The sequence below is a fragment of the Ursus americanus genome, chromosome 15 (assembly GCF_024610735.1).
Source record: "Ursus americanus isolate L20-20 chromosome 15, mUrsAme1.1.p, whole genome shotgun sequence".
NCBI classification, from domain to species: Eukaryota; Metazoa; Chordata; class Mammalia; order Carnivora; family Ursidae; genus Ursus; species Ursus americanus.
This window is the reverse complement of record NC_142141.1, coordinates 7,720,203-7,737,966: the sequence shown is the minus strand read 5'-3', so window position 1 is coordinate 7,737,966 and position 17,764 is coordinate 7,720,203. Positions and strand designations below refer to the sequence as shown.

The 17,764-nt window shown below is 53.1% G+C and overlaps 1 protein-coding gene across 1 annotated transcript; it reads left to right on the top strand.

Moving 5' to 3' along the window:
- The first annotated feature begins 13,761 nt into the window (after window positions 1-13,761).
- FOXI1 (forkhead box I1) lies at window positions 13,762-17,533 on the top strand. Its single transcript, XM_045792089.2, has 2 exons — window positions 13,762-14,390; window positions 15,880-17,533. The coding sequence occupies exons 1-2, from the start codon at window positions 13,814-13,816 to the stop codon at window positions 16,437-16,439; spliced, it is 1,137 nt and encodes a 378-aa protein (XP_045648045.1). The 5' UTR covers window positions 13,762-13,813; the 3' UTR covers window positions 16,440-17,533.
- Window positions 17,534-17,764: the final 231 nt, after the last annotated feature.

Genomic DNA, 17,764 nt, shown 5'->3' with positions numbered 1-17,764 from the left:
AACAGTGGATGAGTGGTCCGGCCTTTGGATTTTGTCACCACATCAGAAGTGGTAGCTTTTCTTGGAGGAATCCCACACTTCTCAGATGTGACCCAAGGAAGGTGAGGAGCTCCTCTGGGCAGAGAAGAGAGCACAGAAGCAAAGGCTCACCTCCATAGTCCGAGGGAAGTGTGCAGGGAGGTCTTGGCAGAGACTAAGGACTCCATCTGCAAAAGATGTCAGTATTGGGTGACTTAGACTAAGTGCACGGTAACATGGGGCTCCGAGCTAGAGCCATCTAGAGACGTGGGGTGGACACTCAGTCCTTAGAGACAGGGTCCTAGGGGTAGTGAGAGATGAGAGAGAAAGATGGTAACAGCTCAAATTGATTGAGCTTGACTATCCCCAGCACAGTGTTACAGACATGACAATAATTAGCTTCTTATATCAAGATTTAAGAGGGGGGTATGATTATTACCCAGATGGAGACAGAGGCACGAAGTGACCTGAGACCATCCGCTTGGTAAGTGGAAAGGCTGGGATTCAAACCCAGGCAGCCAGCCCGGAAGCTTGGCTTTTACCCATGACCTTGTGCTATCTCTCGGACACCTTGGTGCCCGAGTCCCTGTAGCCTTTGTCTAACCCAGTCTCTTCCTGGTGGCCTCCAGTTCCCCTTGTCAAGCCCCAGACCTGTTGCTGCTGGTCTACCTTCCCATTTCCTCAACAGTCCAAGAAGTCCTGTTATGGTGGCAGTTGGTATTCTGTCTGTGTCTTGGGTTCTCTAAGGTGAGGAGACAGCTCCTGAAGGTTTGGAATAGAAGCGAGGGCCCTCGAGAAGCCGGGGAGCCGGACACCCGTGGGCATCTCCATGCTTGCCATGTGGACATGAGCCCAGACGGCCTTTATTGTATCTGTCAGTCCTTTCTGCCCTTTTCCTCTGCGGGTGATAGCCTCAAGCTTCCCAGGCCTGCTATTTCTCAGTCCAAACTATGAGACCCCAGTGTTTAACTTTGAAATATCTGCCCTTCCAACTACTAGTGGACAAAATCTCAACCAAGACAAAAGAAAGGTCTCCCCTTTTCCCATAGTTGTAGAGGAACAGACGCACCTTTGCCTCGAAGCTGCAGGAGTCATCTCTTACCAAAGGCTTCGTACAAAACACCCAGATTCAGACACTGTTTCTGGCTCCTGGGAAAGTCAGCTCTAACCTGGAAAAATTCCATAACTCTGTTCTTGCTCAACAGTGTGTGGCCCCGGGAGTTCCATTTCCTGAAAATTGTCAGTATCTATGAGTTTTCATTAAGTCTGAAGGGGTCTTGAGCACTCCTCCTTTTCCCATAGAAGTGGAGCGAACATGAAATTGGTGGATTCTTAAACAGAGTCTGAGCGTCAAATCTCATTTCAGTTAGGACTGTCATCAGGCTGATGGCCCATTGGTGCTTTGTCAGGACAATTCCAGCTGTTGTGGCTCCATGCCAGTAACATCGACGCCAGCAGTAATAACCATAACAAAAGACAATAATAAAGCTCCCGTTTACGAGACACTTACCCTATGCCTTCTCTCCTCACATCCTCACACCAGTCCCACGAGGTTGGCACGAGGACCCCAACCCCACTGATGTGGGGACCCAGGCTTGGGGAGCTGGCAGCGTGCCCTTGTCACCCAGCCAGTAAGGGTCACAGCCAGCTGTGTCCACTTCTAGTCTCATAACCTCAATCCACACATTCGCTTTCTGGCTTTAACCCCAGCTGGACATCAGACTCTTATTCCCCATGCCCGTTTTGAAGGCCCCCTCCCTCAATGCCAATGCCAACTGCCAGGATAAGTGAGGGTGGGGGCTATGAGTCCAGCACAACTCTCCTTGTGCCCCTGGGCGTTCCCTTATTGTCAGCTAAGTCTGTCAAAAGCTAGCTAGCGTCGAGGAATGTTGTATGTATGCCTTCAGAGATCCCAGGGAGGGAGGGTAGGGTGCTCGGGCTGGGAGGAAGGATCCACTTGATATATCTTTTCCTTTCCTGGTGGAGAGTTCTTAGGGACCTTTAGAGATCACTTCATCCAACCCTCTCATTTTAAAGTTAAATGACTCCTCCAAGGCCACATAGCTGTGATCAGCAGGACTCCATCTAGAATCAGCCCTGCCTGACTCGCTGGTTTCCTTGTAAGTAATCTCTTCTCCCTGGCACTCCCTCACCCTCTCTTTAGGCACCCAGAGACCCCTTGCTTTCTGCTGTCCCTTCCTCTGCCTTTGAGACAGAGCTGTATATCTACCATTCACACTCTAGTGTGAGCTAGGGCACCAAGGTGACTCTCCTTAGGGGAGGGGCATTTTTAGCCTCATCTCTAAACAGGGAGTAGAAGCCTTCTTCCTTTCTTCAGACTAATTTGAAGCAGTATTCCCATTTTTTATGTCTAAAAACCCCAAACCAGGGGCGCCCGGGTGGCGCAGTTGTTAAGCGTCTGCCTTCGGCTCAGGGCGTGATCCCAGCATTCTGGGATCGAGCCCCACATCAGGCTTCTCCACTAGGAGCCTGCTTCTTCCTCTCCCACTCCCCCTGCTTGTGTTCCCTCTCTCGCTGGCTGTCTCTCTCTGTCAAATAAATAAAATCTTTACCAAAAAATAATGAAAAAATTAAAAAAAATAAAAATAAAAAAATAAAAACCCAAAACGACTCCTTAATTTCGATGCCTCTTCTTTAGTGGAAGGAAATGTGAGACACAGCAGCTTGTCACACATATTCAATGGGATGTCCCAGCATACATGTCCTGAACCCTGGGAGCCCTAAATATCGGTAACATTCACATCTGTGAGAAGTGGCAGGCCCCTTCTTTAGTAATAGCGTGGAATAAACCCAGGAAGTCCTGGCATCTCCACCCCTCTCACTGTAGGCCACCATCAGCTCAGTCTTTCAGGAATCATCTTAGGAAACTATTAAAACCAGCTCCAGATATTTTTACTATAACCCTGAATCCTCGGTAAGGCCCAAGTGCCCTATGCCAATGAATGCTCTCCTAGCCGACATCGTTTTACAACCACCTAAGCCTTGACACCCTCCGATCCATCCCCCTGCCTCTTCCCAGTACCTGTTAGCCAGACGTGCAGTCCCTTGCTTGTAAGCTGTATCTTCCCGAAGGAGGACGGGCAGTCCCTCTCTCAGGCTGTGCCAGGACCTGGCTCTGGTTACCGGGTCGAGGCAGGGAGAGGCGGTGGGGGAGGCAGTTCTCCAGAGGAATAAGCATCAACCTGCAGGGCGTGTGCTGCCGTGAGCTCTCCAAGAGAGGCAAGGCTGTTCTCTTCCGACAAGAGAAAGAGACAACTCTGCCAGTCGGGAGATTTTAAGGGTTGGACATTCTCAGGCTTATACACCCAGTGTCCTAGACATCCTGGGGTCTGCTCTTTTCCTCTCAGGGCCCCGGGGAGGCACGGACACTTGCTAAGGTTTGCATTAGTAGCTTTGAAACTTCTTCACCCTTGGAATCAGATTCTGACCCGATTTCAGCACAGTCTGCTCTGCGACTGTGTGAGATAGAGGCTGTTGTAAAACTTCCACGGAGGCTCTAATAATGCCCCCTCCTTCCCCCAGAGGTCCGTTTCTTAGTCCCTGAACCCATAAATACGTTAGGTTCCATGGCAAAGGGGAATTAAGGTCACAGATGGAGTTAAGGTGCTGATCAGCTCACCTTGAAATAGGGAGATTCTCCTGGATTACCTGAGTGGGCCCGATGTCCTCACATGGGTCTTTAAAAGCGGAAGAGGGAAGCTGGAAAAGAGAGACGGAGGACGAGGCACGAGATGAAGTCATTGCCCATCGCCGGCTCTGAAGGTGGATGAAGAGGCCCTAAGCTAAGGAATGCCGGGAAGCTCTAGAGGAGGAAAAGGCAAGGGAACGGATGCCCCCGCAAGCCTCCAGAAGGGACGCGCTCTGCCAGCACCTTGGTTTTCACCCAGCAAGACCCTATCAGCTTCAGATCCACAGAACTCACGTAGTAAATGTGTGTTGTGTTCAGCCATGACGCTGTGACAATTGTTACAGTAGGAAGCTAGCAAGGAGGCACTTTGAGAGCAGGCCTGCCACCGCCCCAGCCCCCCACGTCGTGTTTGGAACCCCTCCGGTGCCGCGGAAGAGCCGCCCTGCCGTAAGGTTCTGTAATTATCGTCACCCTGGCACTAGCGAAGCATTCAGCTGCTTGCTCCCCCAATGCCATGCTCCCCCTGCACCTCATCTTGTGGGAGGAAGCCCAAGGAATTATACATCCCCCGTTGCTAGGAGCCATTACCACTCCACCTACCATGAGGTCCCTTCAGACACAGGGCCAATGTAATTCCAAAATCCCACCGGGAAAGTTTGCTTCCTCAATCCAGTCCTGGCTGCAATGATGATAGCCTGAGTCCCCTAGACTCTCACTGTCGAGAGTGGTCTGCAGACCAGCTTCGCGGCATCACCTGGGAGCTGGCTGGAAATGCAGAGTCTCGGGCTCCACCCAGACCCGCTGAACCCATCCCGCCTTTCAACAAGAGCCCCTGGCTCATGCCAGGCGCATGCAACTTTGAGAAGCGAGAACCAAGAAAACACAACCAAAAGATTGGAAGCTGCCGCTTTCTTTGGGAGGGCCTGTCCAGCCAGCAGGGGGGAGGGCAAAGAGCAGAGGCAGGGAAGGACGGGAGCAGTTTCAGATGATGCGCCACTGTGCTGGCCACCGCTTCACGGCAAGCAGCAGACACAGCCGGCTCCCAGATGTGCCCCCTCATGCGCTCGCGCAGTGCTGGACAGGCTACGTGGAGAAGGTTCCTGTTCCTCCCTGGTCAACGTGAGAACTCACTAATCCCCGGCACTTCAGGCTACATCCTCCGGCCCCACTGGCAGCACTGGGAAGACAGAGCTCACACCACACTGTATCATGTGACATCTTACTTCAATCGGGATCAGCCAGAAACTCGGGGGCGGTGGCTGGTCAGTCTGGTTGTGTGGCATCAGTAGTCAGTGGTCCAGTTTCCCTGCTCAAACACCTCGCTGGCCCCAGGGGTGGAGGGAGTAGGGTTAGCCCACTCCCAGTGGAACACAGGGGATCAGACCAGCCAGACAAGACCTCACCGCCCTCTCACACTCTCATTGAACCCTGTGTTTGCTGGGGTCTGGGAAGCCACGTGGACCGCCCCATCACCACGGTAGTTGCTTGCCTGTTTCCGGTTTGTTTTGAGATAGCGAAGGAGAACGGGCGTGCAGAGGGACTCAGCCCCACATAGAAACTGGCCTAGACAGCACCCTTTCTCTCTGCCCTTCCCCTGGGAAGTCCCCCAGAAATTCCCAAGGGTATTTCTCTTTTCTACAGATTTTATTTATTTATTTATTTATTTATTTATTTATTTATTTATTTGAGAGAGAGAGAGAGAGAGAGAGAGGGAGAGCATGAATTGGGTAAGGGGCAGAAGGAGAAGCAGGCTCCACCTGAGCAGGGAGCCCGATGCAGGGCTCCATCCCAGGACCCTGGAATCATGACCTGAGCTGAAAACAGATGCTTAACCAACTGAGTCACCCAAGTGCCCCGAAATTCCCAAGGTTATTAATGAGGGAATGTCACTCCAATGGAATCCATGGTTCCTAGAGAGAGAGATGTAATCAGAGACTATGACCTAGGGAAAGGTGCTTGACTTCCCCAAGCCTCCGTTTCCTCATCTGTGACAAGAGACAATGCCAGATAGCCATTAAGCCACCTGGAGGAACTAAGGCCATGGGGCAACGGTGCTCGTCAGTTCTCTCTGAGTCAGCCCCGCAGGCTGACCAAACTAAGCACACTTGACGAGAGGCTCTTTCAAAAGAGGCAAGAGAGACCTTTGGTGATTACAGGAGACAGCTGAAAGTGGCACCACTCTGCCCTCCCTGGTCTCACACCCCCATCCCAAGGAGGTGCCTGCTCGGTGTGGGGGTTGGGGGGGGTTCTCCTGAAGGGTGCACATGGCTGGTGGCAGCTGCATTGTCAGTGACACATGGACCTCCGCTCTAGACCTGCACAGCGTCCCAGCCAAGGCTACTTCCAGGGGCTTGCAAAGAGGTCTGCAGTGTCTCAGGCACTTAGCAAACAGGAAGAACATGGGTGGTCTTCCACAGTACACCCCACCCTCCCACTTCTGCTCCACAGCTCCGCGTCCCCAGACACAGCTACCCCGACACTGACAGGCAGCAAGATAGCCCCTACTATTGTCTGGGCCATAGCAGATGTTTGAGACCCAACAGCAGCCATGACAATCACTATCCTCATTCTTAAAGCCAAAGTGAGTGTTCGACGATCAGTGATCGATTCACTCCCCAGACACGCCCGTTAGAGAGGGGCTCCTGGTTGCCATTGGCTTACCTGCTTGACTTTGCTTGAAGAGATGATGTTTACTAACGGTAGGAATCGAAACATTCTTATGAATGGAATTTATTGACCAATGCAAAGTGGCATACTGTCAAGGCCACTGGGTCTGGGATGACTCACTTTCCCTTTTCCAAAGGAAAGCTAATCCAGGAGCAGGGAGCAGAGAGCTCCCCACCCTTGCGCTCATAAATTGTTCTGATACTGGAGGCTAAAGAATAGTGCACCTCCCGCCTAGACCTCCCTCATCAGGGATATTCAGTCTAAGCACCACAAGTTTGATCCCCGAGGTGCATGTGTCCCTAGAAGGGACACACACCATTGGACCCCTGAGTGATCCATGGAGAAGTTCAAATACTGCTAAGAGTAAGACCTCCGGAGGCTGAGGCCCAGGAGTGGGATAATGAGGGATACTCGAAGGGGGAGGGGCCAGCTCCGAAGCCAAATGTTCTCTTCGTAGGATTCTTGCCAGAAGAAGGCTCGAGAAGTAAGAGAAGAAGTCAGGTGAAGAATGGAGGCACAGACAGCAAAGGAAACTGTCCCCTTTGAGTGGGTGGGGCAGGGAGTTGAGCGGGGTCTCTCCTGCCCCCTGGGAGTCAGGACTGGCACAGGAAAGGCGAGAGTTGATTCTTCCCAAACCTGTGGAGCAGGACCGTGCTGAAGACGTCACTAGTGACCTGTGAAAAATGTGTTCTATTTACCGAGAGTCTCATAATAAATAATCCTTATAACAATAAGGTCTAATAACCCAAACTCTTATGACAATAAGCACAATTAACCATATTGTTTTTCTTAGACTCAACTCTCAGTGATTCCAACGAGAAAATTCTTAAGGGAGTTGGATCCAGTCATTTATGAATTTTGATGAAATTGAGGGAAAGGGAAGTAGATCATATGAAAAATTTGTCTCTATGACAGAACCCCCAAATTCACACAGATTGTAAGAAGAGTCAAAAATTAAAAATAAATAATATAGTTGGTGTTGAATGTTGTAAGAAATCTAATGTGATTTACAAAGTGTTTAAGCTTTTACAAAGTATTAGGTTCCTGGAAAAGGGGCTGCCTGGCGTTTCAATGTTAAGCGACCACATTCATGAATGAATTGGTGTGGTTTCCCTTGATCTTAGAAACGGCCTTCAGGGCAAGTCACCTGAAAACCCGCTCAGCCGGATGGACCCTAGATAAGCACAGTGATCAATATCTTGGAACACAGAGATGAGACTAGGTGGTCACTGGACCAGACACTTTAGAGGCCTCAACTCATTTCTGATTTATGGAGACCCCTGGGATAGTCACCACCATGGCCCCAATTTCCATAGAACAAACCAAGGCAAAGAGACAGCCCGTAGCCTGGTCCCCTTCCCTCACAAATGTGCGTAGAGCCCATTGCGTGCTGAACATCATCCAAAGCCCTGAGAAAAACCCTATCCGTGCCCTCAAGAGACTGCAGGGCCCATAGTGAAGTCAGGCAATACACTGGTCATGTAGCAAAGGCTGACCCAGTTCCGGGTAGGGAGGGAAACCGCAGGGAGGCAACAGGGGCCTGGACACCAGAAGGAAGGCTTTCCTGGGGAGGTGGCGCTGGGCTAGCACTGGAAGGTAAGTCAGGGTTCTCCGGGTGGAGGAGAAGGGCATTCCAGACAAAGTGGACAGGCACGGAGCTGAGTGATCACAAGAAGCTCACGTGGCCACGACCCAAGGAAGGGCCCAGAGAACACTCAAGAATGCAAAGGAGAGGCTGGCTGAGGTGCGGCGTGGGCCAGATCTGGAATGCCAAGCTGAGGACGCAGTCGTTTGAGAGGCGACATGGGAACCTGCCCTGTTCTTAGCAATTTGCACTTAATAATTTTTGCAAGTTCACAAGTACCCTCTGAAGTTTAGATTATTATTAGTCCCAATTTACAGGTGAGGAAGCAGGCCCAGAGAGGTGCATGCATTTGTCCTGGATCACACAGCTTAGAAGTGGTAGAGCAGGGACTTGATGCTTCAGGCTCCAAGGAACAGAACAATGAGTGGCAGCTTTCCAAGGGCTGCCTCTGGGCACGTGGCCTGGATCCCCAGATCACTGGCTCTCTAAGCTGGGTGCGCACTGGAGCAGGGAGGCCCAGGCCCCACCTGCACCTCCCAAGTCAGAATCTCGGGGGCCTGGGACCAGGAGAGGGGCCCTTAATAAGCTCCATAGATGGGGCCTGTGGGCAGGACCTTGGAAACCACACAGCTTTGCCTCTCATTTGCATATGAGGAAACTGAGGCCCAGAGGGGTCACCTCAGCCCACAAAAGTCACAGAATGAATGAATAAGTGACCAAACCCATAAAGCCACTGCCCCCAACCTGTGTTCTTCACCCAGAGAAAAGGGAGGAGGGGAGGGAAGGAGAGGAAAGGGGGTGAGGGGGCGGGGGAGCTCCTTGCTGAGCAGACCGTGTTTCCTTAGGTGCAGGACAAAGGCCACCAGCGGCATCGGAGAAGGACTTCAGTGGACAGGTCACAAATTCACCTAACATGGAATCGAACTGTATTGGATTCCCGTTGCCGGTGTAACAAATTATCACAAACCTAGTGGCTTAAAACAAAACGAATTTATTCTCTTCCTGTTCCTGACATCGGAAATCCAACATCAGTCATATGGGCGAAAACCAAGGTGACAGTAGGGCTGGTTCCTCGCAGAGATGCCAGGGAACGGTGTATTTTCTTGCCTCTTCCAACCTCTACCAGCAGCAGGGCATGTCACATTCCTTGGCTCCTCGCCACGTTGCTCCAATCCCTGCTTCCTCGTCACAGTTCCTCTTCTGCTATCATACCTCCCTCTGTCTCCCCCTCGCAAGGGCCGCTCTGAGCACCCTGGGCCCACCCGGGGAATGCAGCCTTATCACTCCCCGTGGTCTCTAACTTAATCACTTCTGCAAAGTCCCCTTTACCTTGGAAGATGACACATTCGCAGATTCTGCAGATCTGTGCTGACATCTTATGATGGGGAGGTCATTATTCTGCCTACCACACTCATGATGAGAAAAATCTCTCCCTTTTCAATTCTCTTCTGATCTCTTTGCCTTCTCCAAGCAGCGTTTCCTCCTTCCCTAACACTGGCTCATCTCACCTTCCCGCAGAGAGTGAGAAGGCTCGGGCTTGTGCTGCCTCCGGTTGCTCATCTGTAAAATGGGGATGATCGTGGTAGGGACTGAATGAGAACACGGGTAAGAACTCAGGCTGTGCCCAGCACAGAGCCAGCTCATTTTTCTCATTGTATTTATGGCAAGTGATACTGATTACTGATGATTCATTTCCAGAAGTCATATGGAACTTATCTTTAAAATAAATTCATTAGAGCGCCTGGGTGGCTCAGTTGGTTGTCTGCCTTCAGCTCAGGTCATGATCCCAGGGTCCTGGGTTCTAGGCCAGCATCGGGCTCTCTGCTCAGCGGGAGTCTGCTTCTCCCTCTGCCGCTCCCCCTGCTTGTGCTCTCTCTCTCCCTCAGTCTCTGTCAAATAAATAAGTAAATAAATCTTTAAAAAATAAATAAATTCATTAAGTAAAAAAAAAGAAAAAGAAAGAAAGAAAAGAGAAAAAAAGCCTGAGTCAATTAAAAAATTATTAAGTAAATCAAACGATAGGTAGTGCGCCAAGATGACAAGTCAAGAGCGTGAGCCTCAACACTGTGTGGCTGCGACAGGGTCCTGCACCCCCAGAAACGCTGCTGTGGAGACAGTGTTTGCCGAGTAAGTGAAGCAATGACTTACTGCCACGCACCACAGCAGAGGCCTTTCCTGGGCTGTCTCATGCAGTCCTGGCAACAGCCCTCGGAGGGGGGTAACCCTGGTTGTCCTCGTTTTCCAGAGGAGTGAGCAGAGGCTCAGAGACTAAGCAATGTCAAGGCAGGTCAGAAAACACGACCAGAGGTGTGGGATTCTAATTCCAACCCATCCAACCATCGCTTCTGACTTCTAAGACATTTTGCCCCATTGACAATCCAGTTCCCACTATTTCCATCTCAGTGGAATGAAAGTGACCCCCCCCCCCCCCCCCCGTCCAAGGGCACAATTCCTCCTTGAAGCTGCTGTTCATTTTGGGAACCTGCCCCTTAAAAGGGCTCAGAAATCCTTGGCCACTGCTCTGAAAGGTCTCAGAATCTCTGCACTCCGCTCCGTGCTTTTAAATAGATGGCCACCAGAGGGCGGTATTTCTCCGTGTTTCTCCAGCTTTGGGCGCCACCAGAAGCCAGAGAGGAGAGAGCACCAAGATCAGAGGCGGCCTGGCTGACACCTGGACCAAACTTCCTAAAAGCCCATACCTGGGACAGAGAAGCTGGCCCCCTGGCAAGCCCCAATGTATTCTGAGATGCAGCCCTGGTGCACAGGAAAAGAAGCCCAGATTACAGTCTGGTTCCTTACACACTCCACCCCCTGAAAGTCAAGGCCAGAGGTGGAGGCCCCGGCCAGCCAAGTCTATGGCGCCTATGCACTTCCACCCGTTCTGCAAGCCTTGAGCTGCCTTGGGCTTCTGGAGCCTGCAAACACCTCAAGGGCCCGTGGGGTCTGGAGAAAGTGAGAGGCAGTTGAACCGGGAGAAGGAAGCAGAGGCGGGAGAGTAGGAGGGAGGTGGTGGCCACAGAAGCCGGCTGCATGAGTCCAGGAAAGGGGCTGGGAGGGGAACCCATCATCAGCTGCACATGATGGGGTCTGGCTGTACGGGTGGATACTGGCACCCAGTATCCCTCTCTCGGTTCCTCCTTTGTGGCCTCACCTGCCCCACAGCCCCTGCCCACGGACTGCTAAAAGGGAACAATTAACCCACCAGGGAGCAAACTCGGTGGTGAATTGTATGTATCAAATGTATACTGACTATAGTATGTAATGACTACTATTCATTGAGTGCTTCTCTGAGGCACCATGTGACATGACTTACAATGTTTACATCGATCACCTCGCAGCAACCACATGGGTTACGTGGGATCATTCCCATTTTCACTTGAGAAAACAGGCCGAGATATGTTAAATCACTTGTTAAGATTTGCAGTTAGCCGCTCAGCTGGGATTCAAACCCAGGTCCTCCTGACCTCACAGCCTGTGTCTGCTATCACTCCACTATATTGCCCCTTGCTGGCCTCCACACTGAATCCCAAAGCAAAGCACCTGTGTGCTTGACTTTACTAATTTAAATCAGCAACTGAAAAACAACAACGAAATCACATCCAATTTTCCATCCAGAAATAATAATTCACAGTTTGGTATTTATAAATAGATGTACAAATATATATTTTACCATAAAATGGCATTTTATAGGCTGTTTTGTTAAAGAATGCTATTAGAATGTAACATCTTTGCCTATTAGTAAATCTGTTTTTTCATAGCTTCATAATATCTCTTCATTGGGATGGTACCCAATCTACTCAACCAATCCCCTCCTGTTGGACATTCAGGTTAGTTACAGTTTGTTACAGTTAGAAATAATGCTGTGACGAATACCCCTGAAGAGAATTCACTGCTCTGTTTAATTCTGTGGGATGAATGATCCGATGTGGAGCTGCCAGGGTCATTGTCAGGCCTTGGTGGTCTCCAATGCGACTGTTTCCTAAAAAGTTGCGGCCCTGCCTTCAGCAAGCCAGGCCTGGCAGAGACAATTTAAACATAGATGGGGCCCCTTTTGCTTTACTCTCCTGAAAGCAAGTGCAGAGTGGGCTTACCCCGTGCCTCCCCGGGGCAGTCAGGCCCTTTTGGAGTCACTTCATTCACTGTTCCCTGGTGGGGACAGGCAGTCTCTCAGGACCTGGGAGGACCCCTCCCACCCAGTTTCCTGAACTCATCCTCTGGGCACCAATACGCGGCAAATGAGACCCATCCCATGGTGCTTGAGTTTCCAGGGGCCTGTCTCCTGACCCGGCTGTAGAGGAGAGCAGACAGCAGGGCGGGGGGCTCCCTGGGAGGCAGCCCATCCAGCTGGCACAGTAAGCCACCTTCTTCTTCCACCTCAGGGACACAGGGGCTCTGGAGGAAGTGAGAGGCAGTTGAATGGGGAGAAGGAAGCAGTGGCAGGAGGGCAGGAGGGAGGTGGTGGCCACAGAAGCCGGCTGCAACTTCTTCCAGTCTGCTGATCTGAGGCAGAAGTACTCGGGCAGCCGAGGGCCTGCCTGGGATGAAGGGAGGCTGGGGCAAGTCATCTCCCAGCTTCCGGAGAACGGAGCCCGGACAGGAGAGGGACTGTCAGTGAGCAGGGGGGAGCTGGTGCTCCTGCTTCTAGAGCCTGAGGCAGAGATGGTGTGAGGGGAATGGCAAGTTGAGGAGTCGGGGCTCTCCTCCAGGCCTCAGCTCTGCAGGGCCCCTGGAAGCTGAAACATGAAAGGACTTTGATCACATAGGGCCTGGGGGCCTGCGTGACCCCTGCAGCCAGAATGAACCTTGCACAGTGCAAGTTCTCTCTCATTGTTCCCTGAAGCCCATTCACATTCTCTTCCTTTTGTTACTATCTTGATGGGCCCTCCAGGAAAATCCCCAGGCCTTGTCCATGGCCCTTGTCAGCGTGCCTGCCGTGTGTGTGTGTGTGTGTGTGTGTGTGTGTGTGTGTGCGCGCGCGCACAGAGTGCCTATAACCAACCAGCTGCCCTTTTGAAACTTGGCCATAGACCAGGCTCCTCTCCGCTCTTCTGACTCTCCAGGGCCAGGTTCTTTCCTGGAAACTCCAGAAAGTGTGTCTTCGCTTCAGACGACCCAAAGATGTGGCTTCTGATAAGGTCCACATCCAGTCTGGTTGAGGGGGCAGAGAATGAGGGGTCAGGGTGGGCCAGAAGAGGGGGCCAGGGGAGAGGGAAAGAGACACAGAGGAAATGAGAGACAGGAGTGAAAGGGAGTGGGAGAGAAGCAGAGACAGACAGGAGGTGAACGTGAGGGGACAGAGAAGTAGAAAGAGACAGAACAAACTCAGAGAGAGAGAAGGGAGGGAGGAAGGAGGGAGGAAGAGGTGGCCAGAGCAGTGCTTAGAAAAGAAACAGTCAGGGGAAGGGGGAGGAAGAGCAGGGAAAGAAAATGTGACAACAAGAAGGCAGGAAAGAGACTGAGATGCAGAGAGAGTGGCCAGAGTGACAGAAGGGGGGAGAAAGGGAGAGAGCAGTGAGAAGGAGAGAACTGGAAGAGAGACAGAATGAGGGGGAAACAAGGGGAACCAAGTGAGGAGAAAGGCAGGAGAGAAAGGGGGGGAAACAAGAAAGGAACTGGGAAAAGAGAGAGGGGAGAGGGGCACCCTAGGCGCTGTGGACATCAGCCACAGCACCCGTCTTAGCACCCACAGTGGGCCTGGCCCAGGGGCCCCCCTCCCTTTGGCCGGCAGGGCTGTTGGAGGAGGGGCGGGTCTGCAGCAGGTGGCCGCCCCTGGGTGGGGCCCGCAGGCAAGCCAGAAGGGGTATAAGTCGGAGGCTGGGCCAGCCCAGCACCTGTCAGGGACAGCTCCCCTGTGCAGGTGCCAGGCAGGTGGCTCTGGCTGAGCCCAGCCCAGCATGAGCTCCTTTGACCTCCCGGCACCCTCCCCACCTCGCTGCAGTCCCCAGTTCCCCAGCATCGGCCAGGAGCCCCCCGAGTTGAGCCTTTACTATGAGAACTTCTTCCACCCACAGGGCGTGCCCAGCCCTCAGAGGCCCCCCTCCTTTGAGGGGGGCGGCGAGTACGGGGCCACCCCCAACCCCTACCTCTGGCTCAACGGGCCGGCCATGACTCCGCCACCCTACCTGCCTGGCACAAACGCCAGCCCCTTCCTGCCCCAGGCCTACGGTGTGCAGAGGCAGCTGCTGCCTGGCATGTCTGGGCTGGGGGGCGGCGACCTGGGCTGGCTGCCCATCCCCTCGCAGGAGGAGCTGATGAAGCTGGTGCGGCCCCCCTATTCCTACTCGGCTCTCATTGCCATGGCCATCCACGGGGCGCCCGACAAGCGCCTCACCCTCAGCCAGATCTACCAGTACGTGGCCGACAACTTTCCTTTCTACAACAAGAGCAAGGCTGGCTGGCAGAACTCCATCCGCCACAACCTGTCTCTCAATGACTGCTTCAAGAAGGTGCCCCGCGATGAGGACGACCCGGGTAAGGGGGCTGCCGGTGCAGTGTGGGGCAGGGGGAGCCAGCCTCCGATGCCCCCAAGGAAGGCTCATGTCATTCCTCCCCAGCACCCCCTTCTAGTCCTTATGTGGCTGTGTCCCCTGAGACAGGGGGCTGAGGGTTGTCAGCAGTGAAGGATCCTGGGAGAGCCCTGGAGGCAGATTCGGGTTTTGATCCTGCCTGGGCCATGGAGTGGTCAGCAACTCTGGGCATTTTAGATCTCTGAGCCTCCGTTCCCCATCTGAAAAATAGGGACGGTAACAGTGGCTCCTTTGCAGGCCTGTGATAGGGGTCATGAGATAACGCATGCAGGCGTTTGGGTGCTAACAAGTGCCCAATAGTCTACAGTAATTGTCACGATCACTCTGAGTCCCCGGCACCCAGCTCATACGAAGTCCTCGGGGGAGTCTGACTAGGGAACGCCCAAGTGCACAGCCAGACTTCTGGGGAGAGTTCTGACTTTGCGAAACGCACACGAAGGGCCACATCGCGCTGCCTGCCCTAGTTACATAATCTCCCTTAAGCCATCCCTACAGGTAGATCTTACTGAGCCCATTGTCCAGGTGAGGGGAGTAACACTCAGCGGTGAAGCCGCCTGCCCTAGGTGACCCAGAATGGAGGGAGAGCCCTGGAGCCCGAGTATGAGCGGAGGTCTCTCTAACACCAAAGACTGTGAACTCTTCCGTTTTCATGATGAATTTCTAAAACGCAGGGACAGAATATATTACAGAAAGTAGTATATTAAATACTCAGATATGCATTTCCCAGAATTAAAGTCCGTTCTTGTTCCCCGACGGGAAGCCAGGGCATGGCTCAGAGCCCCACCTCTTCCACTAGGAGGCCAGCAGGGGCAGGGCTCATGGGCCCCCCAGAGAGGGCGAGTGTCCAGTCCAATGACTGGCCTCCCCCACAGGAGCTTAGCTCCCACCTCCGGCTGGCACTTCCTGGTGACAAAGCCCACCTACCCGTCTACCGTCAGCCCCTTCTCACGGTCAGCCTGAGGAAGAAGGGGCAGGTACAACCGGCCCACTTTTCAGATTAGGAATCAGAGGCCTGCCCCAAGTCCCTCGGCCAGTGCGGAGCGAAGCCAGGACTCAAGTCTATCCTTGGACTCCCTGCCCCACACTGTCAGGGAGCTCTGAAGTGTTTCCTGAGTTTTCTATCATGTCAGCCATGGACGAAGGCCCTCCCTCTCCATTCCCCTGGTACCCGAACCTCTTCCAGAGGCCTGCACTGTGAGTGCTCTCATGGCTTAGGCCTCAGTGCCCCCAGAGGGTTGAGCTGTGAGGTGGGGACCGAACTAAAGACACGCGCTGGTGGTGTGTGGTTGGCCCCCGCGATTCCTGTGTCTCTGCCCTGCCTTCTCTTCTGTCTTCTAAGTGTGTTTCCTTGGCATTTAGCTGAGGACAACAAAGAGAAACGGGAGCAGAGCATTTCACCCATCTCTTTGCTTACCTTCCCCCTTTTGTGCCAGGCAAAGGGAATTACTGGACCCTGGACCCCAACTGTGAGAAGATGTTCGATAATGGGAATTTCCGCAGGAAGAGGAAGAGAAAATCGGATATTGCCTCCAGCACAGGATCCCTGGCCTCCGAGAAGACGGAGAACAGCCTCCTGGCGGGCAGCCCCAAGACTGCAGAGGCCCAGGACATCTCGGACAGCGCTTCACCGGGGACCACTGGCTCCCCAGAGAAGCAGTCCTCCCCTCCCCCGCCAGGCACACCCTGCCTCAACAGCTTCCTCTCCACCATGACCGCCTATGTGAGCGGGTCGAGCCCAGCGATCCGCCCTGTGGCCACACCAGGACTGAGCCCTGAGCCCACTGACAAGATGGGGCAGAACTTGCTGAACTTCAGCTCTTATACCCCACTCACCAACCTCAGCAGCCCCGGGGGTGGGGGCGAGTGGGCCAACCCCATGCCCGGCAACGCTCTTGGCTACGGAGGCTCGGTCCTCAACCAGTTCAGCCCTCATTTCTACAACAGCATCAACACAAACAGCGTCCTCTACCCCAGGGAGGGCACCGAGGTCTAGAACAGAACAGCTCCCAAACCCACTGGACATGCACAGGAGAAAAGCGGTCGAGGCCTCCCATGCCAGCATCACTGCGGTCCAAGACCTCTGACCTGCCCAGACATGCACAGAAAGCTCAGGAATTCAGCCTTTCTAGAACGTGGTGTAAACCTTCTCTTTATCTCACATACGTCCACACACGCATTCATCACCTCTGGAGTGGACATACTGGTGCCTGATAACAGTGCTCACGGCGGCCATTTGCTGGGTACCCGCCATGTGCCAGGTGCTGTCCTAGGCTCTTCAAAGGCACAATCACACTTACCTTTATAGTCACCCTGTGAGATTCCAGTGGACCTCTTCATTTAACAGATGAGGAAACTGCGGCTCCAGGAAGTTAAGTAACTTTCCCAGGATCTCCCAAACTAGTAAGGGGCAGAGCCATGAGTGGAGTCCAGGTCTATAGGGCCCCCGAAGTCTGGGCGAGCAGACACAGGGATGGAGCGCTGGTTGAGCAGCTAAGGAAGGTCAGCGTGAGAGGCTGTCCATCAAAATTTAGCCCTAGCCCCGGGCACATCTCTTCCTGGTCTAAGGCCTTACTCTGTGGCTCCCAACTTACCTGTAGGCACTTTTGTGCTTTTGCAGGCACTCGAGGAGGGGAGCCCAGGCCCCTGCAGGGCAGCATGTCCCACCCTCCCCCCAGCAGGACCTGGCTTCCCCAGCCTCAGAGACTGTGAGCAGGGAGACGAGTGATGCGCGCATCGCCCCGCTCCAGCACTGTCCACCTGCAAAATCTTGTACAGCCCAGCTTCCTGTGTGCACGTCACGGGCCAGGGAGCTGCAAGTGGCTGAGGCTTCCAAGAAAAACAAGGCTGAATGAGCGCTTCCTTTTTTATAGCCTGGGAGAGGTGAATGTCAGAGAAAACAGCGCCTCCAAGAAGGGGGCCGCGGCCCACTGCCCAGGGCCCCACACCCGCAGCTCCTGAGACTCTCTTGATTTTGTATGTACTTTACATGCCTGTGATGGGTCATCACAGCACACCCTGGCAAGTGTTTTTGTTTTCTTATTTTCTTTTGAATTAAAAAAATTTAAAAAGCAGTGTGTGTCCCTTCCTTATGAGTTGTCCTGTCTTTTAGCTGCTGGTCGATTAAACATGGAGCCAAATGCTTCCTGGAGCCAAAGACTTTTGGGACGGGAGGCAGAGAAAGAATGGGTATCAAGGCTTTTGTCTTCCTCCCCACTGGCGTCGAGACAGGGCAAAGGTCCCCAGTGAAAAGAGGGACACTTGCAGGTATGGGGTAGGCGCATGAAGGAACCTGTCTGTATTGAACCTCAAACAGGGACT